Source organism: Microplitis demolitor, chromosome 1 (genome assembly GCF_026212275.2).
Source record: "Microplitis demolitor isolate Queensland-Clemson2020A chromosome 1, iyMicDemo2.1a, whole genome shotgun sequence".
Lineage (NCBI taxonomy): Eukaryota > Metazoa > Arthropoda > Insecta > Hymenoptera > Braconidae > Microplitis > Microplitis demolitor.
Genome location: NC_068545.1, coordinates 7,319,082 through 7,339,405, shown reverse-complemented (window position 1 = coordinate 7,339,405; position 20,324 = coordinate 7,319,082). Strand labels below are relative to the sequence as shown.

General features: G+C 31.3%; 1 protein-coding gene across 1 annotated transcript in view; it reads left to right on the top strand.

Moving 5' to 3' along the window:
• The window catches only part of LOC103568431 (death-associated protein kinase 1), an 89,840-nt gene that overhangs the window by 3,350 nt on the left and 66,166 nt on the right, over positions 1 to 20,324 (top strand). The window contains exons 4-5 of the mRNA XM_008545283.3: positions 485 to 645; positions 723 to 843. Coding sequence (XP_008543505.1) covers positions 485 to 645; positions 723 to 843 — 282 coding nt within the window. The remainder of the gene's footprint in view (positions 1 to 484; positions 646 to 722; positions 844 to 20,324) is intronic.

Sequence of the window (20,324 nt, the reverse complement as noted above, 5' to 3'; positions counted from 1 at the left end):
AGAATCTCAGCCACTTAAATAAGAGGACATTTTTGTAGAGGATAAAATTTCCTAAAACATCGTTGTCTTCATTTTTACTGTAGACTTCGTTACTTAGTCAGTATCAACTAAAAACTCAAATTATTATTAAAAAAATGATTTTCAGAACTAATACAGAAAAAACAATTAGTCCGAGTAAAATTATTTAGACTTACGAAGAGTACTAAATTAACTACAAAATGCCGCGAACGGCGACCCGATAACTTGAAATGCGGCTGAGCTATAAAGAATTAAAAAAAAATCCTAACTTTCCTATGCATTTTAAATGGGATGACTTCAAAATAAAATGTAAAGTACTTAAAATTAAGAGCTGAAACTTTCAGGGATTTTTTTTAATGTCTACAACAATATTTTGAAGTGGGAGTGAAAAAAATAGTCTTTCCAAATGGACCACCCTAATATATTTCATTCAAATTTGAGATTTATGATGAAAATGTAATTTCAGCACGTGAAGCTGGACTTCTTGCACAGCTCAGACATCCAAACATTGTGTCTTTACACAAAGTAATAGACACAGGTAAAACGGTAGTTTTAATATTGGAATTAATATCGGATGGTGAATTATTTCACTGGACACCTTCTAGTGAAAATGAAGCTGCTCATGTTGTACGTATATAATTATTATTAACATGTATTTCAGTCCAAATTATATTCAAATATTTAACGTGACTTGAATTTATTAGGTTCGACAAGTATTAATGGCGTTAAGGCACTTACATTCGCATCAAGTTGCTCACTTGGATATAAAACCAGAAAATATTCTTCTATCAACACCACCGCCCATGCCTAGTATAAAACTTATCGGTAAATACAATTATTTTAAAAATATTATAGTCATTCCGAAAGATTTCACGTGTTAAAAATAGGATTAAAAAAAAAAAATAAATAACTAACCCTAGTTGAGAAATCCGATTCTCTTCAATAAAATACAATCGGAAAATCTCGATTAAATCCTATTAAGTTTCCGAAATGGAAGTAGATTTCTCATTCTTTCTTTATTTTGAAGTTCTATAAATTAATTTTTTATTTACATTGCTGATGAATTTCGAGATCAAAAACCGCCAAAGATAGAAGAATGGAATTTTAACTATAGCACTGAAATCATGTAACTCTAAACCTTTTATCAAAATTTGAAAAATTATCCTAAAACTTAAAATAAAAATAGGAAAATATAGCTTATTTTCTGAGCTTTGACGTTTCTTATACATAATAAAAATAGAAGTTTTCGTTAGTAAGATATTAGAGAAAAACACCATCGAAGCAACATTTTTCATTGTTTGAAAACTTTAAATTGCTACCATTTCCTAAATATTCAACCGATCTTTTAAATTTTTGACTTTGATCAATATAATTGCTTGATGAATCAGAATACAAAATTTTATAATCATCCGTTGAAAACTTTTAAAGGTATATAATACTGAGTTAATGACATTTTGAGGTAGATTTTTTAAAAATCTAACTATTGTATTTGTCCCCATGGTCGATTTTTCAAGAAATTTTGTCATAACCTATCATAATTGGTTGAGTAGGATTCAAAAATATTATTCATCAAAAATTTATATATATATATATATATATATATATATATATATATATATATATATATATATATATATATATATATATATATATATATATATTAGGGTGTTTAAAAAAAAAAACAACAATTTTTTTTTATGGTGTCTAAAAATTGAAAAAATGACTAAAATTAAAAATTTTGGCACCAATCCAGACTCTTATTAATGATATTAAGGTTTGCCTTAATCCATTTTTCTACTTTCCATTTAAATAACAGGGGAAAAAAAATTTTTTTTTTTTAGAATTTTTTAGCTCACAAACCAATCGACGGATTTTTATACCCAGTAAATGTTTTGGTAGGAAACTGAACGCTCTACAGAAAAGTCTTTGATCATTTCTTGATAAATCCCACTGTTCGAAAGTTATTTAAGCTTCAAATCGAATTTATAGTAAATTTTGAGATTTTTTTACTTTTCCGGCAAAAAAATCAGTTTTATCAAAACATGTCGTAAGAACATTTTTGTAGGTAATTTTATTCCTTACAAATGATTACGATCAAAATTTTTCGAAATTCCGCATTGTTCACAAGTTACTTGCATTTCAATGTCAAGCTCTTAAAATTAATCAGAAATCTATTTTTTTATGGCCATAAGAAAAAAAAATTTGTTTTTTTTTTTTGAAACACCCTAATATATATATATATATATATATTAGGGTGACCCGAAAAAACCGACTATTTTTATTTTCGAGTCTTTTATGAAAATTTTTTGGCTTACGATGTTCTAAGAAGTCTCTCCAAAAATCAGCTCGATAAAAAATTTTCAAGAGGTCGCTCACGAGTTTTGAAAATTTCAAAAATGATTGAACCGGATTTTTTCTTTTTTTTTTTTCTCGAGACAGCAATAGTTTATATTTGTAAAATCATGACTATGCTGAAAATTTAAGCCGAAAATTTAAATAATTAAACGGCGCTCAAGAATTTTGAATATTAACTGATAATATGTAACCGATACTTTGAATTAAGTTTCGTATTTTTTTATAACTCAAGTATTGTCATCTTACTAAAATATAACTTTTGCATAACCAAAAATATACAGGACAGTCTTGAACAATAAAATTAGGTAAGTTTTGAATAAGCGAAAAAACCTAAAAATTGAATTAACAAATAAAAGAGTATGTAAATAACTTATTCTTTCTATTTCTCGGGTTATTTTTTCATTCATTGTCATGCAAATTGATGGTGAAAAAGTCGAGAAGCTTTATTATTAATATTTAAGGGTCGCTCGAAAACGTCCACGAGACAGCATTCGGAAACATTCAAAGTTCTTGAGCAAGGTTTAAATATTTAAATTTTGGGCTTAAATTTTCAGCGTAGTCATGATGTCACAAATATCAAGTTTTTTTTTGTTATTTGTTTTTTATAAGCCAAGGCATTTAGCCTAATGGCAAGTACAAAAAATGTAACAATTTTAATTAATCACAAAAGTATTATAATATGTATTTAGAAATTAAGGAAACAATTCTATGTTTAATAAAAAGAAAGAAAAATAACGTAATAGATAATGATACATAATCTAATCAATATTCTGCAAGCTTAATATAAATTTATACAAATTTATACAGAGAAACAATAGTTTATGCAATGCTCAGATAGTAAGAGGTTGCAAACATAATAATTATCAAAAATTTGATTCTTTATTCATAAAAAATTCATATGCTTTATTTTTAAAGATTTGTAGTGACGATGAGTTTGTAATTTTTGCTGGTAATTCCTGCCACAAACGGATAGCTGACACTAAAAACGAATATTCATAGACGATGGTATTAAAATTAGGCATTTTGAACATATTATTGTTTTTCGCTGCAAGCCTGTTCGATCTCCTGATGTCAAGATCTTCGTTTGTGAATAAAAGCCGCAGAAACTTAGGTTCACTAGATTCCAAAATTTTGTAAATCAGACAAGCTAGAAAATATTCCCTTTTTGATTTAACACTAAGCCATTTTAGAGTGTGTCTATAAGCTGTAATATGCTCATCCCTTTTTATATTAAAAATAAATCTTATAGAGTTATTCACTATCCGCTGTAGCTTTTTATGAGTCGTTTAGATAAGTCTAAGTAACCGATGGAACAATAATCGATAATTGTTAGAAGCGTGGTTAAAATTAATAATTTACGGCAAGGCATAGAAAGTATATTTTTTCTATATTTTAAACTATTTATTGAAGCATAGGCTTTGCGCGATAGTTGTGAAATGTGAGCATCCCACGAGAGGTTATTTGAGATATATAAACCGAGATGTTTAGCCATGTTTACATAAGGGATGATATTTCCGTCAATTTTAATTTCTGGAACCTGGCAGGTTTTAAGTAGCTTAAGCTTTCGGTTACTATCTAGAATCATCACCTTAGTCTTCTTTAAATTTATCTCAAGGCCGTTTTCCTTCGCCCATTCTGCAATAGCTTGAGCATCAGCGGTAAGACGCGCAGCGGCCTCATTTAAGTTGAAAAGTTTAAAATGGAGATAGGCCCACATATCATCAGCAAAGAGACCATGCTTGCAATATCTTAAACGCTTTACAATTCCATTTATTGCGATCAAAAAGAGGATCGGACCTAGAATAGATCCTTGTGGAACACCAGGAGAAGTAATTAATGATTTTGATGGAACATTAGACGGATCAATGACCATCTGAGATCTACCTGAGAGGTAAGACGGGACCGATACAACACCATTCAAAACATCTCTACTCAAATGGTACGCAGCCATCTTTATTCGTCGACATGTAAATTCAACAACAACTTTATTCATCAGTATATACTTATAGCGACATCTATGTTGATAAAAATATGAATTCACCTCATGCTTATTCAGAATCACCTGAATTCACAATCATCTTTATTCCATTATTTTGTATGGACGAAATAAAAAATGAACGAAATATGAAAATAAAATAAAATCAATAGCGATAACTTTAAAATTAAAGAATTAAATATACTTATTAAATGAAATACTATTGTAAATTACATTAAATAAAATTGAATAAATAAAATATAATTGATTCAACCGAAATAAAATTTTTTTAATTAATTTATTACGATAAATATTATTTTAATATGATCGAATAGATAATAAATAACTATAAGCGATGATTATAAATTTATTTTATTCATAATATGATAGCAGTAATACAAAATTTTTCAGAACAAATAATCTGCACAGAATATAAAATAGTTTACCAATTCAAATGAGTAAAAATACAATTAATTGATTGATTAACTCTAGTCTCTAGCAATTATTAAAACTACACCAGTACATGAACAAATATGTATTTGAGTAACTTTACTTTTATAATAAATTGTACCTTAACTTTAAAAAATATGCTGGAGATTATTGTTAAATCAATTAATTGATCCTAACATATATATATATATATATATATATATATATATATATATATATATATATATATATATATATTAGTAACATAGATTAATATGCAGATTAAACGATAAAAAATTACTATTAAAACATATTGTTTAAACTTATATTTTATAGTAACACTAAACGTTTAGTAATTAACAAAATGATCAATCAATAATTATCTTTAGTATTTTTTAATGACTTAAATAAATACTCTCTACTCGAGTAACTACATTTTTAGAAAAAACTATAACTTAACTTTTAAAATTATTTAGTAATATATATTAATATGCACATTTAACAATCAAAAATTACTAACAAATTTTTTTTTTACTCTCATAACTTATAGCTTGTTAATGATAAACGTTCAATAAGTAATCAAATAACAGATCAACAATCTTCTCGGTTATTATGATTTTTACAGATATAACTCAAACCATAAAAAATGATCATTGAAATATATATTATCTTTAAACTCATATCCTATGATAACATAAAATGTTTAGTAATTAACAAAATGATTAATCAATAATTATCTTTAGTAATTTTTAGTGACTTAAATAAATACTCTCTACTCGAGTAACTACATTTTTAAAATAAACCATAACTTAACTTTTAAAATTATTTAGTAATATATATTAATAATAAAAGTAAAGTTACTCAAATACATATTTGTTCATGTACTGGTGTAGTTTTGAAAATTGCTAGAGACTAGAGTTAATCAATCAATTAATCGTATTTTTACTCATTTGAATTGGTAAACTATTTTATATTCTGTGCAGATTATTTGTTCTGAAAAATTTTGTATTACTGCTATCATATTATGAATAAAATAAATTTATAATCATTGCTTATAGTTATTTATTATCTATTCGATCATATTAAAATAATATTTATCGTAATAAATTAATTAAAAAAATTTTATTTCGGTTGAATCAATTATATTTTATTTATTCAATTTTATTTAATGTAATTTACAATAGTATTTCATTTAATAAGTATATTTAATTCTTTAATTTTAAAGTTATCGCTATTGATTTTATTTTATTTTCATATTTCGTTCATTTTTTATTTCATCCATACAAAATAATGGAATAAAGATGATTGTGAATTCAGGTGATTCTGAATAAGCATGAGGTGAATTCATATTTTTATCAACATAGATGTCGCTATAAGTATATACTGATGAATAAAGTTGTTGTTGAATTTACATGTCGACGAATAAAGATGGCTGCGTACCATTTGAGTAGAGATGTTTTGAATGGTGTTGTATCGGTCCCGGTAAGACTGGAACCAAAGAATAGTTTCAATAGCAAAACCAAGTTCAAACATCGTGATTAAAAGCACTTTTGGATTTAGATAATCAAATGCCTTGGTGAAATCAAACAAAATCAGAAATTGAAAGTCATCATTATCGATCGCACGACGAATCTCATCAGTTAGTCTCAGTAGTGCAGCTTGTGTACTTTGATTTTTTCGAAACCCAGATTGATAATCATCCAGTAGGTTATTTGTTTCCAGGTACATAACTATTTGATTTGCAATAATACGCTCAAATACTTTTGCTGCATGTGAGAGATTCGCTATGGACTCCGTATCAGATAAAGATTTTGGTGGTGTAACTTTATTTAATAGAACAATGAAAACAGATTTCATACTTCTGGAAAGATGCCGGTCTCTATTGCTGCCACGAGAAAGAAAAAAATTTGGATTTCGATCATTCTTGATATTTTCCAAGTTCGTGAGCAACTTCTCGAAAATTTTTTATCGAGCTGATTTTTGGAGAGGCTTCTTAAAACATCGTAAATCAACTAATTTTTATAAAAGACTCGGAAAAAAAAATAGTCGGGTTTTTTGGGTCACCCTCACATACATACATATAAGTATTAGGGTGTCCATTATTTAGCAAATTAGATTTTTTTACTTGACCATGATATAAATCATTTATTTGTAATCCAAAAATAATAAAAAAATAAATAAAAAAGTTTATTCTAATGCCGTTTAACCCTGCCTAAGTAATGATACATTTCCATTTTACAAAGAGCATAATTTTATTACTCGTTGAAAAATAAGTGTTCAGCAATGAGTAATACATATTTTTGTGAGAAATTTACCGCTCTTCAAAAAAAGTCTTTTATGTTTTTTTTCGTGAACCTAACCATTTGAAAGATATTGAAGGTCAAAGTTTGATTTATTTAAAAAAATTGGCGTTTTATTTGAAATTTTATTACTTTGTAACACAAAGCAGTATTACCAACCTTAGCGAAAAAACCTCTAAATTTGGCAATGCTTGTTATTCACTGGTTATTCTTATATTATGCACTTGTTTCATGCTAACTGTATTGTTTGACATATATTCCTTGTCGTTCAATATAAAGACTCATAAATCAACAACCAAACACAAGGTATATGCGTACACGTATGATTTTTGTAGTTTCGTCCTGAGTACGTTAACGGACTCATCAGTAAGGCTATGTTAACGCACTCTTGCCTTAGACTACATCTCTTACTAGTACGCACCGGCGTAAAACTGTGTTGTGAGCTTCAGTCGGATGCTATACTAGCAAGGAAAGACGGATACTTTCCAAACTATTTGCAACAAAGTGTTGGGTGAGCTGTTGTACACCTTTAAAGTATTAAATTAACAAAAGTATGCCAATTTTTCCCTATTACAAGAGTTCAAATTATTTAAACTCTTAGTTGGACCTTTCTATCGCCACCGTCTATCTTACGGTATTATATAAAATTACTTATATTTATTAGAAAAATTTATTTTGGGAAATTGCATGATTCTTATGTTATTTTTATGAACTTTGTACACTTTAGCAGGGTAGAGTCTACACTGAAAAAATTGGCATACTTTCGTTAATTTAATACTGTCAAGGGGTACAACAGCTCACCCAACACTTTGTTGCTAGTAGTTTGGAAAGTATCCGTCTTTCCTTGTTAGTATAGCATCCGACTGAAGCTCACAACACAGTTTTACGCCGGTGCGTACTAATAAGAGATATAGTCTAAGGCAAGAGTGCGTTAACATAGCCTTACTGATGAGTCCGTTAACGTACTCAGGACGAAACTACAAAAATCATACGTGTACGCATATACCTTGTGTTTGGTTGTTGATTTATGAGTCTTTATACTGAACGACAAGCAATATATGTCAAACAATACAGTTAGCACAAAACAAGTGCATAATATAAGGATAACCAGTGAATAACAAGCATTGTCAAATTTAGGGGTTTTTTCGCTAAGTTTGGCAATACTGACACAAAGACATAAAATCAAACGCTACAAACTTTCTTGTAGGAAATTTATCGCTTTTCAAAAAAGGTTTTTTACCCTTTTTAACTTCCCGCTAAGAAAATCGACGATTTTCAAAAATTTCGGGAAGTTATTGTTTTCACCCCGATTTTCGAAAATCGAGTTTTCAATGATGAGTTTTTGATCGAGTTTTCAGAATGATTTCCGAGTGTGTGTGTGTGTGTGTGTGTGTGTGTGTGTGTGTGTGTGTGTGTGTGTGTGTGTGTGTGTGTGTGTGTGTGTGTGTGTGTGTGTGGTGTGTGTGTGTGTGTGTGTGTGGTGTGTGTGTGTGTGTGTGTGTGTGTGTGTGTGTGTGTGTGTGTAAACTCTTTGTAACTTTTGAACTAATGAATCGATTTAGATGGTTGAGGTGGAAATCGAAAGAGCTTGTTGGCCTTCAACTTTCCTGAGAATTTCAGATTATTTGATCGTATAGACTCGAAAATATTGGCGAATTACAAAAAAAAAAAAAATTTTTTTTTTAGTTTTTTATTGATTTCTCAAAAACGACTTATACGATCGACTTCAAAATCTAATCAGCTCTAGTACTCAATAAAACGCGTCGATTGCCACCTCAAACATCAAAATCGATTGATTAGTTCAAAAGATATCGGCGTTGAAAAGTTAAAAAAATAACATTTTATGTTATTTGTTCCGGATAAATCAGAATATAACGTACTAAAATGTGCCTGATATCATACCAACTCATCTTTTTTATGGTTTTTTTCGATCATATAATGTCATCGAACTTGGTTTTTAGTTTAAATCATATTATCAACAAAAAAATCGATAAAACGTAGTTTTTAATATTTTTATCGGATATTTCATATTTTATTGTTTCTTACATGAGTCAAAATTTATTTAAATCTTGATTTCGATCCCCGACATTGATTTCTGCCTCAATACACTTATTTTACTGAACAAAATCAGGAACTAAATTTTAAAAACCGCTTCATTGATGATTTTCGATTCTTAAATTTTCAAACTTCAGCATAACAGGTAACTTGTTAGAGCTTGAAAGGATCATAAAAAAACAATTGGATGTGATAGCATTTTCGAGCTCGAAGAGCTCGAAAATATATCTACACTAATGTTTTCGAGCTCTTTGAGGTCGAAAACAGCGGGAAGTTTTGGGGCTGGCCCGAAGGGTCAACCGACAGACCGATTTTTTTTTTTTAAATCCAACCATTTAAGAGATATCAAAGCTCAAAGTTTCAAAAAATAATGTTTTTCGATTAAAATTCTATAACTCTTCAGCAAACAGATATATAGGCAGTGTTCGGAAAGTTTTTGGTCGGAAATCTATTGCTCTACAAAATAGGCCTCTTTAATTTTTTTAATAAACTTAAACGTTCAAGAGATATTTAAGCCTGAAAGAAAAGAAATTTTTTATATTACCAGAGCGAAATTTTGAGTTGGTTTGTGAAAGTTGTCTTTCAACCTAGAGCTTAAATATCTGTTAAACGGTCGAGTTTATCAAAAAAATCTAAGTGGGTACACGGTTGGAACATATTAGCGTGACTGCACAGAAACCACCGTCGTTCGATCGTATAATCACCGTCGAATCGCCGTCACTTTACTGTCAGAACACTGAAGGCGTGTTTCCACGGTAAAAACAGCGAGGTTCGACCGTGTTTCCATCGTCGCGTTGAAATCGCAAGGGTTATTAAAATTGGAAGAATTATCGTAAAACACAATATAAAAAAAAGAAAATATAGCTTATTCTATCAGCTATTAAGATTTTTTTTATATAGTAAGGATAAATATGTCCGTTGAATAGTTATTCCCGAAAAAAACGAAAAAAGTAGCATTTTTAGTCATTTTTTATCGAGTTTTATCGTCTTTAAATTTAAAGCAGTTGTTTGACGTAAATGTAAATGTATAAATTCGTTGTATTTACTACTATTTACAATGCAACATAATTTACAGATTTTCTATTTCGTTATCCAGTTTAGAAATCCAAAGCAGTGTTAAAAGCTTTTATCAGTATTTCATGTACGTTATACTTAATTTTACTACATGATATCTTAAGTATGCCTTTCATAATTTCCTTTAGAAGTTATTTCACCATGTTTGTATTTTCGTCCACCATAGGTCCTTACACTCAATGACCCCTACATCCCATGTGCAGTCCAATACTATCACAGTTGCCATAACTAGGTTTACTTTTTTCCTAGCCCCCGCCACACTATCAACTGCCACAGTATGATACGTGTAGTGCGACTTCCAGAAACTTCAGACTTCCGCCACTTCACCAGTTTCCCATCGCCCCTTGATCAACGAATTCCCGGTTTGCAGTTACGATCTACACCCTGGTGCAAGTATTGTGATCTTTTTCTGTCCAATATTGCCTTAGCCACAACTATGTAATATTTTATCTAAGCCCCCGTTATACTATCAACTGCCACATTATAATACGTATGTCGCGACTTCTCAAAAACTTGAGACCCCCGCGGCTTCACCAGTTGCCCATCGCCCCCTGATCAAACCACTCCCGGTTTGCAGTTACGACCTACACTCTGGTGCAAGTGGTGCGATCTTTTTCTGTCATTAGTGCTTCTCCTTTCCTCTGGTGGCTCAAGACTCTGCCTCAGAGTCTCTTTCATCAACACTCCCATCTGAAACATCCAACTCGCTAGGAATATGACTGACATTTTTCTTAAGTTCTTATGACTATATTTGCAAGTTCTGTTACAGCTTAAAGATTTTAAAGTATACCGATCATTATCGAGAACTTCTCCTACCACGAATGGACTTCTGAACTTTGGATCAAGCTTAGTTTGATTTCTTTCATCGTTTTTAATTAAAACAAAATTGCCTTACTCGAATCTAATTATATTTGCTTTATTCTTAGCAATTCTAGACTTATTATATTTAGCATTCTTTTCTATATTTTCAATCGCATCTTGTCTTACATCAGAGATATCGACTTCTTTTTCATTATCATCGACTATTAACCCAAACGGCCGCGCTACTCTATCAATTAATAATTCTAGTGAACTAGCTTTAGTGACACGATTGGTAGTGCAATTCATCGCTGATTAAACCTCATCTATTGCCACCTGAAATGAGCGTCCGTTTGTTTCAGCTGTAGTAAACATATTTTTAAGAGTACTCATTACTCGTTCAACCTGACCATTCCCCCTACTGGCCCCCGTTGCTATTAAGTGTAATTTAATATTTTGAGATTTGGAAAAAAATCTTGGAACTCTTTGCCTGTGAAACATTTACCTTGATCTGCTACTACACGAGTGGATGTGCCAAACAAGGATACAGCGCTATTTAAGGGTTTGATAATATTCACCGTATCTATTTTTCGAGTAAGATGTAATAAAACAAATTTAGTGAAGGTATCTATCTTAACAGTAACATATTCTTTCGAATTGTTTTTATCACTCAGTTTACCTGTTATGTCTACATACACAATATGCCAAGGTAGAAGCCTTTGAATTTTTCGATAAAGTACCCCAGCTCGAAATTCAAACGTTTTAGCAAGATTTTCCGCTAAATCGCCATTTTCTAGCGTTGTTGTTATTTCAGATATCTCAGAATCGCGTCATTGTTCTACGAGAAGCCAATCCTCGGAAATTTCTGCGATCTTAATACGTTTTTCGGTAACTTTATTAAATTCCTCCTGCGATTTTACTGGAATAGAATTTCTCGAAAAGAAATCTACATGACCCATACGCTTGTTTTCTCTACAAATAATCTCAAATTCGAAAGTTTGTCAGAAAGCCTACCAGCGATGAACTCTTGGAGTCAATTCAAGTTTATTACGAGATGCTTTTAACGAGTTACAATCAGTTATTACAATAAATTGACGACCGTGTAAATAATGACGAAAAAATTTAACAGAATTGAATACCGCTAGGGTCTCTATCTCATATGAGGATACTTGGATTCGGCTTTACTATAATACTCTACAACTCGATTTGAATCGTTTATTCTTTGCATAAGAATTGCACCATAACCATTGGAACTAGCGTCTGTGTGTAATTCTATCAGAAGATTCGGATTAAATATCATAAGTACTGGTTCGTTTATTAGTGCTGAGATTACTTTTATCAAATGTTTTCATGTAAAGCCGTCCATTTAATATTTCTTTTATTACCTGACGTTAATTGGTATGAAGGTTTCAACATTTGTGAAAACTTAGGTATAAATTTACGGAAATAAGATGAAAGACCTATGAATTGTCTCAGCTGAGTTATACGCAGGGCTGCACATAGTTCTGTTTGCGCTGAAATTTTACGAGGGTTAGGTCGGAAATGAGCATTTTGAAAAATTACAAGAAAATCCAGCTTCGATAAGTATACTCGTCACTTCTCGTATTCTTTCTAATGCTTCTTCTATTGTAGATGCAATTATTATAATATCATCGAGGTAAACTATAACATATGATAGATAAATATGCAAGTTTTCTGAGAGCTTTCATGACAGCTAGTTGAAAAACAGATGGCGCATTTTTTAAACCGAAAGGCATTGTTAAGTATTCATATTAACTATCAAGGGTCACAAACGCGATCCGTTCGATAGATTCAGGATGAACAAGGATTTGATGGAACCTACTTGCCATATCTAAATACGTGGAATATATTGCGTCACTAAGCCGAGCAATCGGGTCGAGAATAAGAGGTAATGGGTATCTATCAGTAACAGTATTATCATTCAGTCCACGATAGTCGACACACAGCCGATCTGAACCATCTTTCTTTTTAACTAGTAATATTGGGCTAGAAAAAGGAAAACAGTTCGGACGAATAACATTTGCTATTAACAATTCATCTATTCTGTCCTTGACTACCTGCCTTTCTTCAGAGCTAAGCTGGTACGGTCATCTTTGTACCGTAACATTAGGATAAATTATACGTATTTTCAACTCTTCGGTATCAACACGATTATTTGGAAAGCCTTGAATAAAAGATTCTTTAAACTCTTCTAAAGTAGACATAAGTTTTATTTTGTTATCACCGGTTACATCTGTATCTACGTTATTGAAATCGATTCTATCATTTAACTCCGATTTATCACACGAATAAATAGTTTAACTCTTAGAAATAGTAAAATGATCTAAGGTTATATTAACGTCAAATCGTTGATTAAAAATTTCATGACCAATCATGACATCATTCTTTAAATAATCATCTAATACAACATGAAAAAGAATCTCTAACGTATGACCATTAATGATGACTGTGGATAAAATTTGTACTGTACAATTTACAATAGCATTTTCTATACCTCTTAAAATTATTAATTTATTTTCTCTTTTATCCTGGAGAGTTTCACTTAACGCAATAATGCCCGCACTACCTTCCAGCGGACGTTCACTTCAACACATATCTACTGTCGCGCACCAAACAACAGGATCTACACTAGAATTCTCCGAGTTGAACTTTGGTAGAGAGATATTCTTACTAGTTGACTGCGGATTTGTCACGACTTTCATCAGCTCGATAAGATTTTGAGCTTCTAGCAGAAGACTGAACTGCTATGCAGAAACTCCTGTTGACGATCCAGATCTTACTTCTTATGTCGGAAAGTCAGTGCGAGCTTGGGCGTTATCCCGAGTATTGGTTTCAATATTAATATCTCTCATTTTTATTTAAAATATAAACGAATAATAACTATACTACACAATGAAATAATATTAAAAGTATTGTTCACAAATAGTGATATTTAGACAAGTAATATAATGAAGATAGTGTCGCACAAATATCAAAATACGCTAAATACTAATGAATGCAATAATTGATTATGCAAGGAATTATAATAATTGTATTATACGACAGTCTAATAATATTCAAATAAATCCTATAATTTACAAATACCACGGTAAACTAGACTCGAGAACGAATCCACGGTCGACAGGAAAACATGTACTCGCACAACGAATGCTCAATCAAAACTAACTCAACTCGTACCAAACTTTGTACTCTTCGTTAGAAACCTTTTTGTCAAAATATTCAAAGAAGGACAACCATCTTATATTATCTTACTATCTTGTCCTCTGGGTCTTACTATACCCGTCCTGTGACCGTGGCTAAGATTGGTGAACCTCCCGTAATAAACAATTTGCTTAAGTTGTAAATAACAAGAACTTAAACTTTATTATTTAATCGCTACTATAAAAACTAGCCTCGACTATTGAGAACTTCCCCTCCCATTGAAAACCCCATTTTATTCTTTCATCTCCGATATATATATATATATATATATATATATATATATATATATATATATATATATATATATTGTAACATGATGAAAAATTCGACATCGATTCGTGGTTTGAATTTATTTCAAATAATAAATAGTTACCGGATGAGCAAATTATAGTGACATAAAATCGAAAATTTCGACTTCGACCGAGCAATAGATCGACCGCATGGATCAATATGGACGGGAGATCCGGGATAGACTTCGTACTGAACGGCCACGTTTTTGTACTTGAACAATTCGACTCGACCAAAAAGAACAATTTCAAATCCGATTTGAACAATTCGATTATTGATCAACGATTAATTAAAGTGACCGACAATAAATTCGGAGTGAACAATAACCCGACGACTGTGAACAAGCCGAAGCCTCGACACGAGAACTGAGCAAGTGTACGACCGACTGATTTTGGTGTATTGAACAAGTGAATCGCGTTTGGGGTAAATAATAATTAATTTAATAATTAATTACACGCAATAATTATGTGATAGTGAAATTACGCGTTACCGAAATATAAAATATTATTTTATTTCATTCGAGTATTTTGGAGAATTGCGGATTATCTCTTTCTCATTTGTTGCGGCAGCCGAGTCTTGCCATGCAAAATACTCTGACGTCACCGGTCGAGTATTTTCGTTAAGAACTACGTCGTGTGTGTTTGTGAATTAAAATAAGTGTATTTGGAATTTCGTCAACTGACTGTTTATTTTCTGAACACTGAACTGACGCTGTTTCGATCAATTACGATTTTTTTTTTTATTTATAATATTGTTTATATCGAGTCAAGCCGACAACGGCATTTCGATTTTTTTTGTAACCGATCAATTATTTTGTTTATTTAATATACGACTAATTTGTTTAATTCTGATCAATCATTTATCGTAATATTAAGTGCCTGACCTTTCCCCGATCCGCCACCCTGAGCCGACATCTTTGATGATTGTTTACTTGGTGATTCTAAAATCACCTGGCGCCCAACTTTAAAATTTTGACCAAGGTTGCCAACTACACTGAGAAAAAAAGTACTATTTTCGAAACAAGAATTTCTTGGTTCAAGAAATCCGTTCAAAATATTTATTTTATTATTATTAATTATCAATTTCTTGAGAAAAGAGCATCAAATTTATTTTTGTTATTATATGAATTTGATATTATATTATGAGTAAACAAAAGAATAGCTTTACTTGAATTAAATAAAAATTATTTCCTTCAATTCTACAAATTCTTGAGACAAAATTATATATTCTTGAAAATTATCAAGAATATATGTTCTTGTATCAAGTAAATGTTCTTAACAAAAGTATTTTTTTTTTCTCAGTGTAGTAAGTGTACTCTGACTTCATTCCGGTAGATCCCCGGTGGTGAAAAACCCGTTACAATAGATATATATATATATATATATATATATATATATATATATATATATATATATATAAATTTTTCAACGAATGCTTTTTTTAAACTCTACTCAACAAATTATTATAGGTTATAACAAAATTCCTTGAAAAATCGACAATGAGGACTAATACAATACCTAGATTTTTTTTTTAAAAATCTACCTAAAACATGAAGTTATGCTATTTAATGTCGTTTGAAGCTTCATAACTTTTTTTCTATTAGCTCTACGGAGATAACACTCAGAAGTGCATGATCAAATTTCAATATTGTAGCTACTCGGCCCTAGTAGGTGCTGCCTCTATCTGCCGGAAGTGCAACTACATTTGAATTTAAATGTAGTTGCAATTACGCAACCTCGTTATTTTCCAAATTAAATTTTTTTACTTGGCCATGATATAAATTCTTTATTTGTGAGCCAAAAATAATTTAAAAAAAATGAAAAAGTTTATTATAATGCCGTTTAACCCTGTCTAAGAAATAATACATTCCCATTTTAGTACAATGAAAAAAATTTAATTACTAGCTTGAAAATAAGTGCACAGCAATGACTAATATATATTGTTGTAGAAAATTTACCGCTCTTCAAAAAAGGTCTATGTTTTTTTCGTGAATCCAACCACTTGAGAGATATGGGAAGTCAAATTTTGATTTGTATAAAAAAATTAACGTTTTTGCTTGAAATTTAATTACTCTTCAACTCATAGTCATAAAATAAAGCTCTATGAACTTTCTAGTAGAAATTTATTACTCTTCAAAAAAAATTTTTTACATTTTTTTCGTAAATCCAACTACTTAAGTGATATCGAAGCTCAAAGATGATAAATTTAAAAAATAATGTTGTTCGATTAAAATTCTACAACTTTTCAGCGAGCAGATATTTACTCAGGTTTTTAACAGTATTTTGTCGGAAATATACCGTATAACAGGGGTACTGTTACCTTGGTCGTCCTTAAATTACCTTTTTAAGGGCGCCACTGGAAGGATTAAACGGTCTTCCAGAACGGGTTCGTTATACTCAGGGTCGGTGTAAAATTTAATTGTAAGAGTGGGGAGAGGAAGGATAATTTTGTAAATAACTTAGAATTATTTATTATGACAATATTCACTGTTATTTATTTCACAACCTTGTAAATAAAGCCTTATAATTTTCATAACCTTATAAACCTTTGACCTTTATATCTTATAACCTTATAACTTTATACCTTATAACTTTATAACAATTACCAATTACCTTTGGCGACTAAATTTACGTAGACTAATTATCCACTACCTTGGTATCGCACACACACACTCACTCGATTAAAATTATTGCCAACTACCTTTGGACTTTAATTAAAATATCGGTTACCTCCTGAATTATTTATTAATTATAATATTAATTTTAAAAATCTTTTCCTACACACACACGCGCACTCGAGTCCCCTGAACTCTTATTCACGCACACTGATTTTAAAATAGCTGTTCCCGCCACGCACTTTTATAAATTAATTAATTAAAATTTTAGAAGAATTATTATTATTATTATTAATTAATTAATTTTAATTCAACTTCTTTTCAATAACTAAATATTGATTATTAAACTTATCCACGATCCGAATTCACGAGACTTACTATTTCGAGTTTTGATCAGTAAAATTTCTTAAAGTATACCCAATGCTTACTTCACTCGAGTTCCGCCATCTTTACTCGCGATTACTCGACTTCTTACTTTACAATCTTAATTTTTACTGAGTATATATTTATTTTATTCTCGAAATTTTATTAACTAGTTTTAATTATAAATTATTGATTTTGTTCAATTTAATTATTTTAATTAATACTTAATTTATTACAACGCGGACTAGAACATGAAAATTTCTGGCTTGTGTCGTCCACAATCTGCCTAGAAATTTCTACGACGCATATAATTCCGGCAATGGCCTGGAATTATAAGACGACGCCCTGGTCCCGGCAATTGGGCCTGGATCCGGTTAGACAACCGTCTGGCTTAATTTTTATTTTAATAATTTTATGACTAATTAATTAACTAATTGCCTAGACGCGGATTGCCCCGACGAACGACTAAGTATTTATTAAATTAAATTAATTTTTCTGGCTCAGGCCTAGATAATTAATTTAATTAATACCTGATCTTTATTCTGGTGCGATTTGCTGTCCTCGTCAGGTTCTCTGCTGTCCTATGTCGTCACGTTCGTCAGGATCCTGGTCTCTCGTCTTTGTCTTTCGCGCCGTACTGTCCTCTCTAGTACTTTTCCTCGTTCACTCGGATATCTCTCGTTTACCTGCTTTTTCAAATAATTAATATAATGTTATCAAAGGTACCGGCTAATGGCCTGGTATCTATAATAATTAATAGAAGTATCGCTTGGTTCCATAAAGAGAATCTAAGTCTAAATTGAATAATTACCTGAATGTTGGAAAGCGTCTCAACCTTCGGGCGTCTCGTCCGGTTGTGTGTATCGACCTGGGTTCTCTCTGCACTTATAATTGTGCACCCACTCGACCGAATTCAGCAACTTCCGGAAACTTAGACACTCCTACTTATTACTAAGTGGGACTGACAGACAAGCCCCTACGATTTCCACTCGGGACGACAGTCGCACTCTACCCCGGATAACCCTGGGGCAGTAATAGATTATATCGGCCGTGCGCATAATAGAAAATCATAGCAACTGAGCGCGGAAAATTCAAAATTCCCTGTTACAACCGCTTCACAGAAAAAAGACTTCCTAGATTTTTTTGATAAACCCAACCGTTTAAGAGATATTTAAGCTCGAAATAAAAGGAATTTTTTATATCATTAGAGCGAAATTTCGAGTTTGTTTGTCAAAGTTGTCGTTCAACTTAGAGCTTAAAGATCTCTTAAATGGTTGAGTTATCGAAAAAATCTAAGAGGCTTTTTTTGAAGAGCGGTAAATTTTCTATAAAAATATGTATTGCTCATTACTGTACACGTATTTTTAAGCGAGTAATAAAATTTTTCTCATTGTACTAAAATGGGAATATATCATTACTCAAGCAGAGTTAAACGGCATTAGAATAAACATTTTTATTTTTTTTTTATTATTTTTCGATCACTATATTTATAAATAAGTTTTTTTTTTTAATTATTTGCAATTCCACCATGTACGTAGGCGTCACCTGTCACATGGTATATAATATTTAGCTCAATTTTTCCTATACCCGGTTTTTTGTGCGGTTGTGGCTCGACTTGTGCTTGTACTGTACTGCTTCATTACGGTGATGCCCTACTACTTCCCTTGTTCAATGAAGGTGCAGTGGCGTAGGAAAATCACAGAGAAAATCTAGCCAGTACAATTTCGATTTGGGTGAAGCTCTAGTAATCGATAAAATTTACATTTTACCGATCAATGAATCTTCATTGCACGCCTAACGGTCAGAGACATCGGTTCGAACCCGACCCGTGATTAAGCGGTCACTCAGCCAAGTAGTAATCATGCTCGATGCTACTTACCTTTGGTGATCGCCCGAGCCACATGCGTGCCGAACGGCTGCCTCAGACGCTATATATTTATATATCTATATATTATAATGGGGTTTTCAGCACCGGGGATCTACTGGAGTGATTTTTGAGTACACTTACTATCGGGCAACCTTGTTCAAATTTTTTAGAGTCGGGCGCCAGATGATTTTATAATCGCAAATAAACAATCATCAAAAATCAGCTCAGGGTGGCTGATCCGGGAAAATTCAGGCACTTAAGATTACGATAAATGGTTGATCAGAAGTAAAAAAAATTAAATAGTCGTATATTGAGTATAAACAAAGCAACTTAATCGGTATTAAAAATAAAATTATCGGTAACAACATACTATAAATCGCCGGTGTTGGCTTGACTCGATATAAACAAAAAAAAAACACTTGGTCGCAAAATAATCGTTCTTGGTCGAATTACGAAGTCAGTTTATTACTCGAAACAAAAACAGTCAGTGGACGAAATAAAATATACTTATATTTTATTTTCCGATCACAAATCTCTCTTTAGTCTCGACTAAATTATAATAAATTATAAAATAATATGGTATTTCGGTAATGCATTCAAATCGCACTAACAGAAAATCGTTACACGTAAGTAATTAATTAGTTTTAATCATAACTTAGATAAGCACGTCACGTGTTCATTAACAAAAATCGGTCGTACACATGGTCAGGTCACGCCGATGCTTCGGCTTGTTCACAAACGTCGGGTATTTGTTCACAAAAATAATTAGATTATTGTTCACGTAATAATTATTACTCGCGATTTAATTGTTCTTTCCGTAAATCGAAATTCTTCTTTTTAGTAGCGAATCGAATTGATAAAAAAAAACGTGGCTGTTCAGTTATAAGTCTCCACCGGATCTCTCGTTTTAATCCAGGCGTTGGATCGATTACTCGGTCGAACTCGAAATTTTTCATTATAGATGTA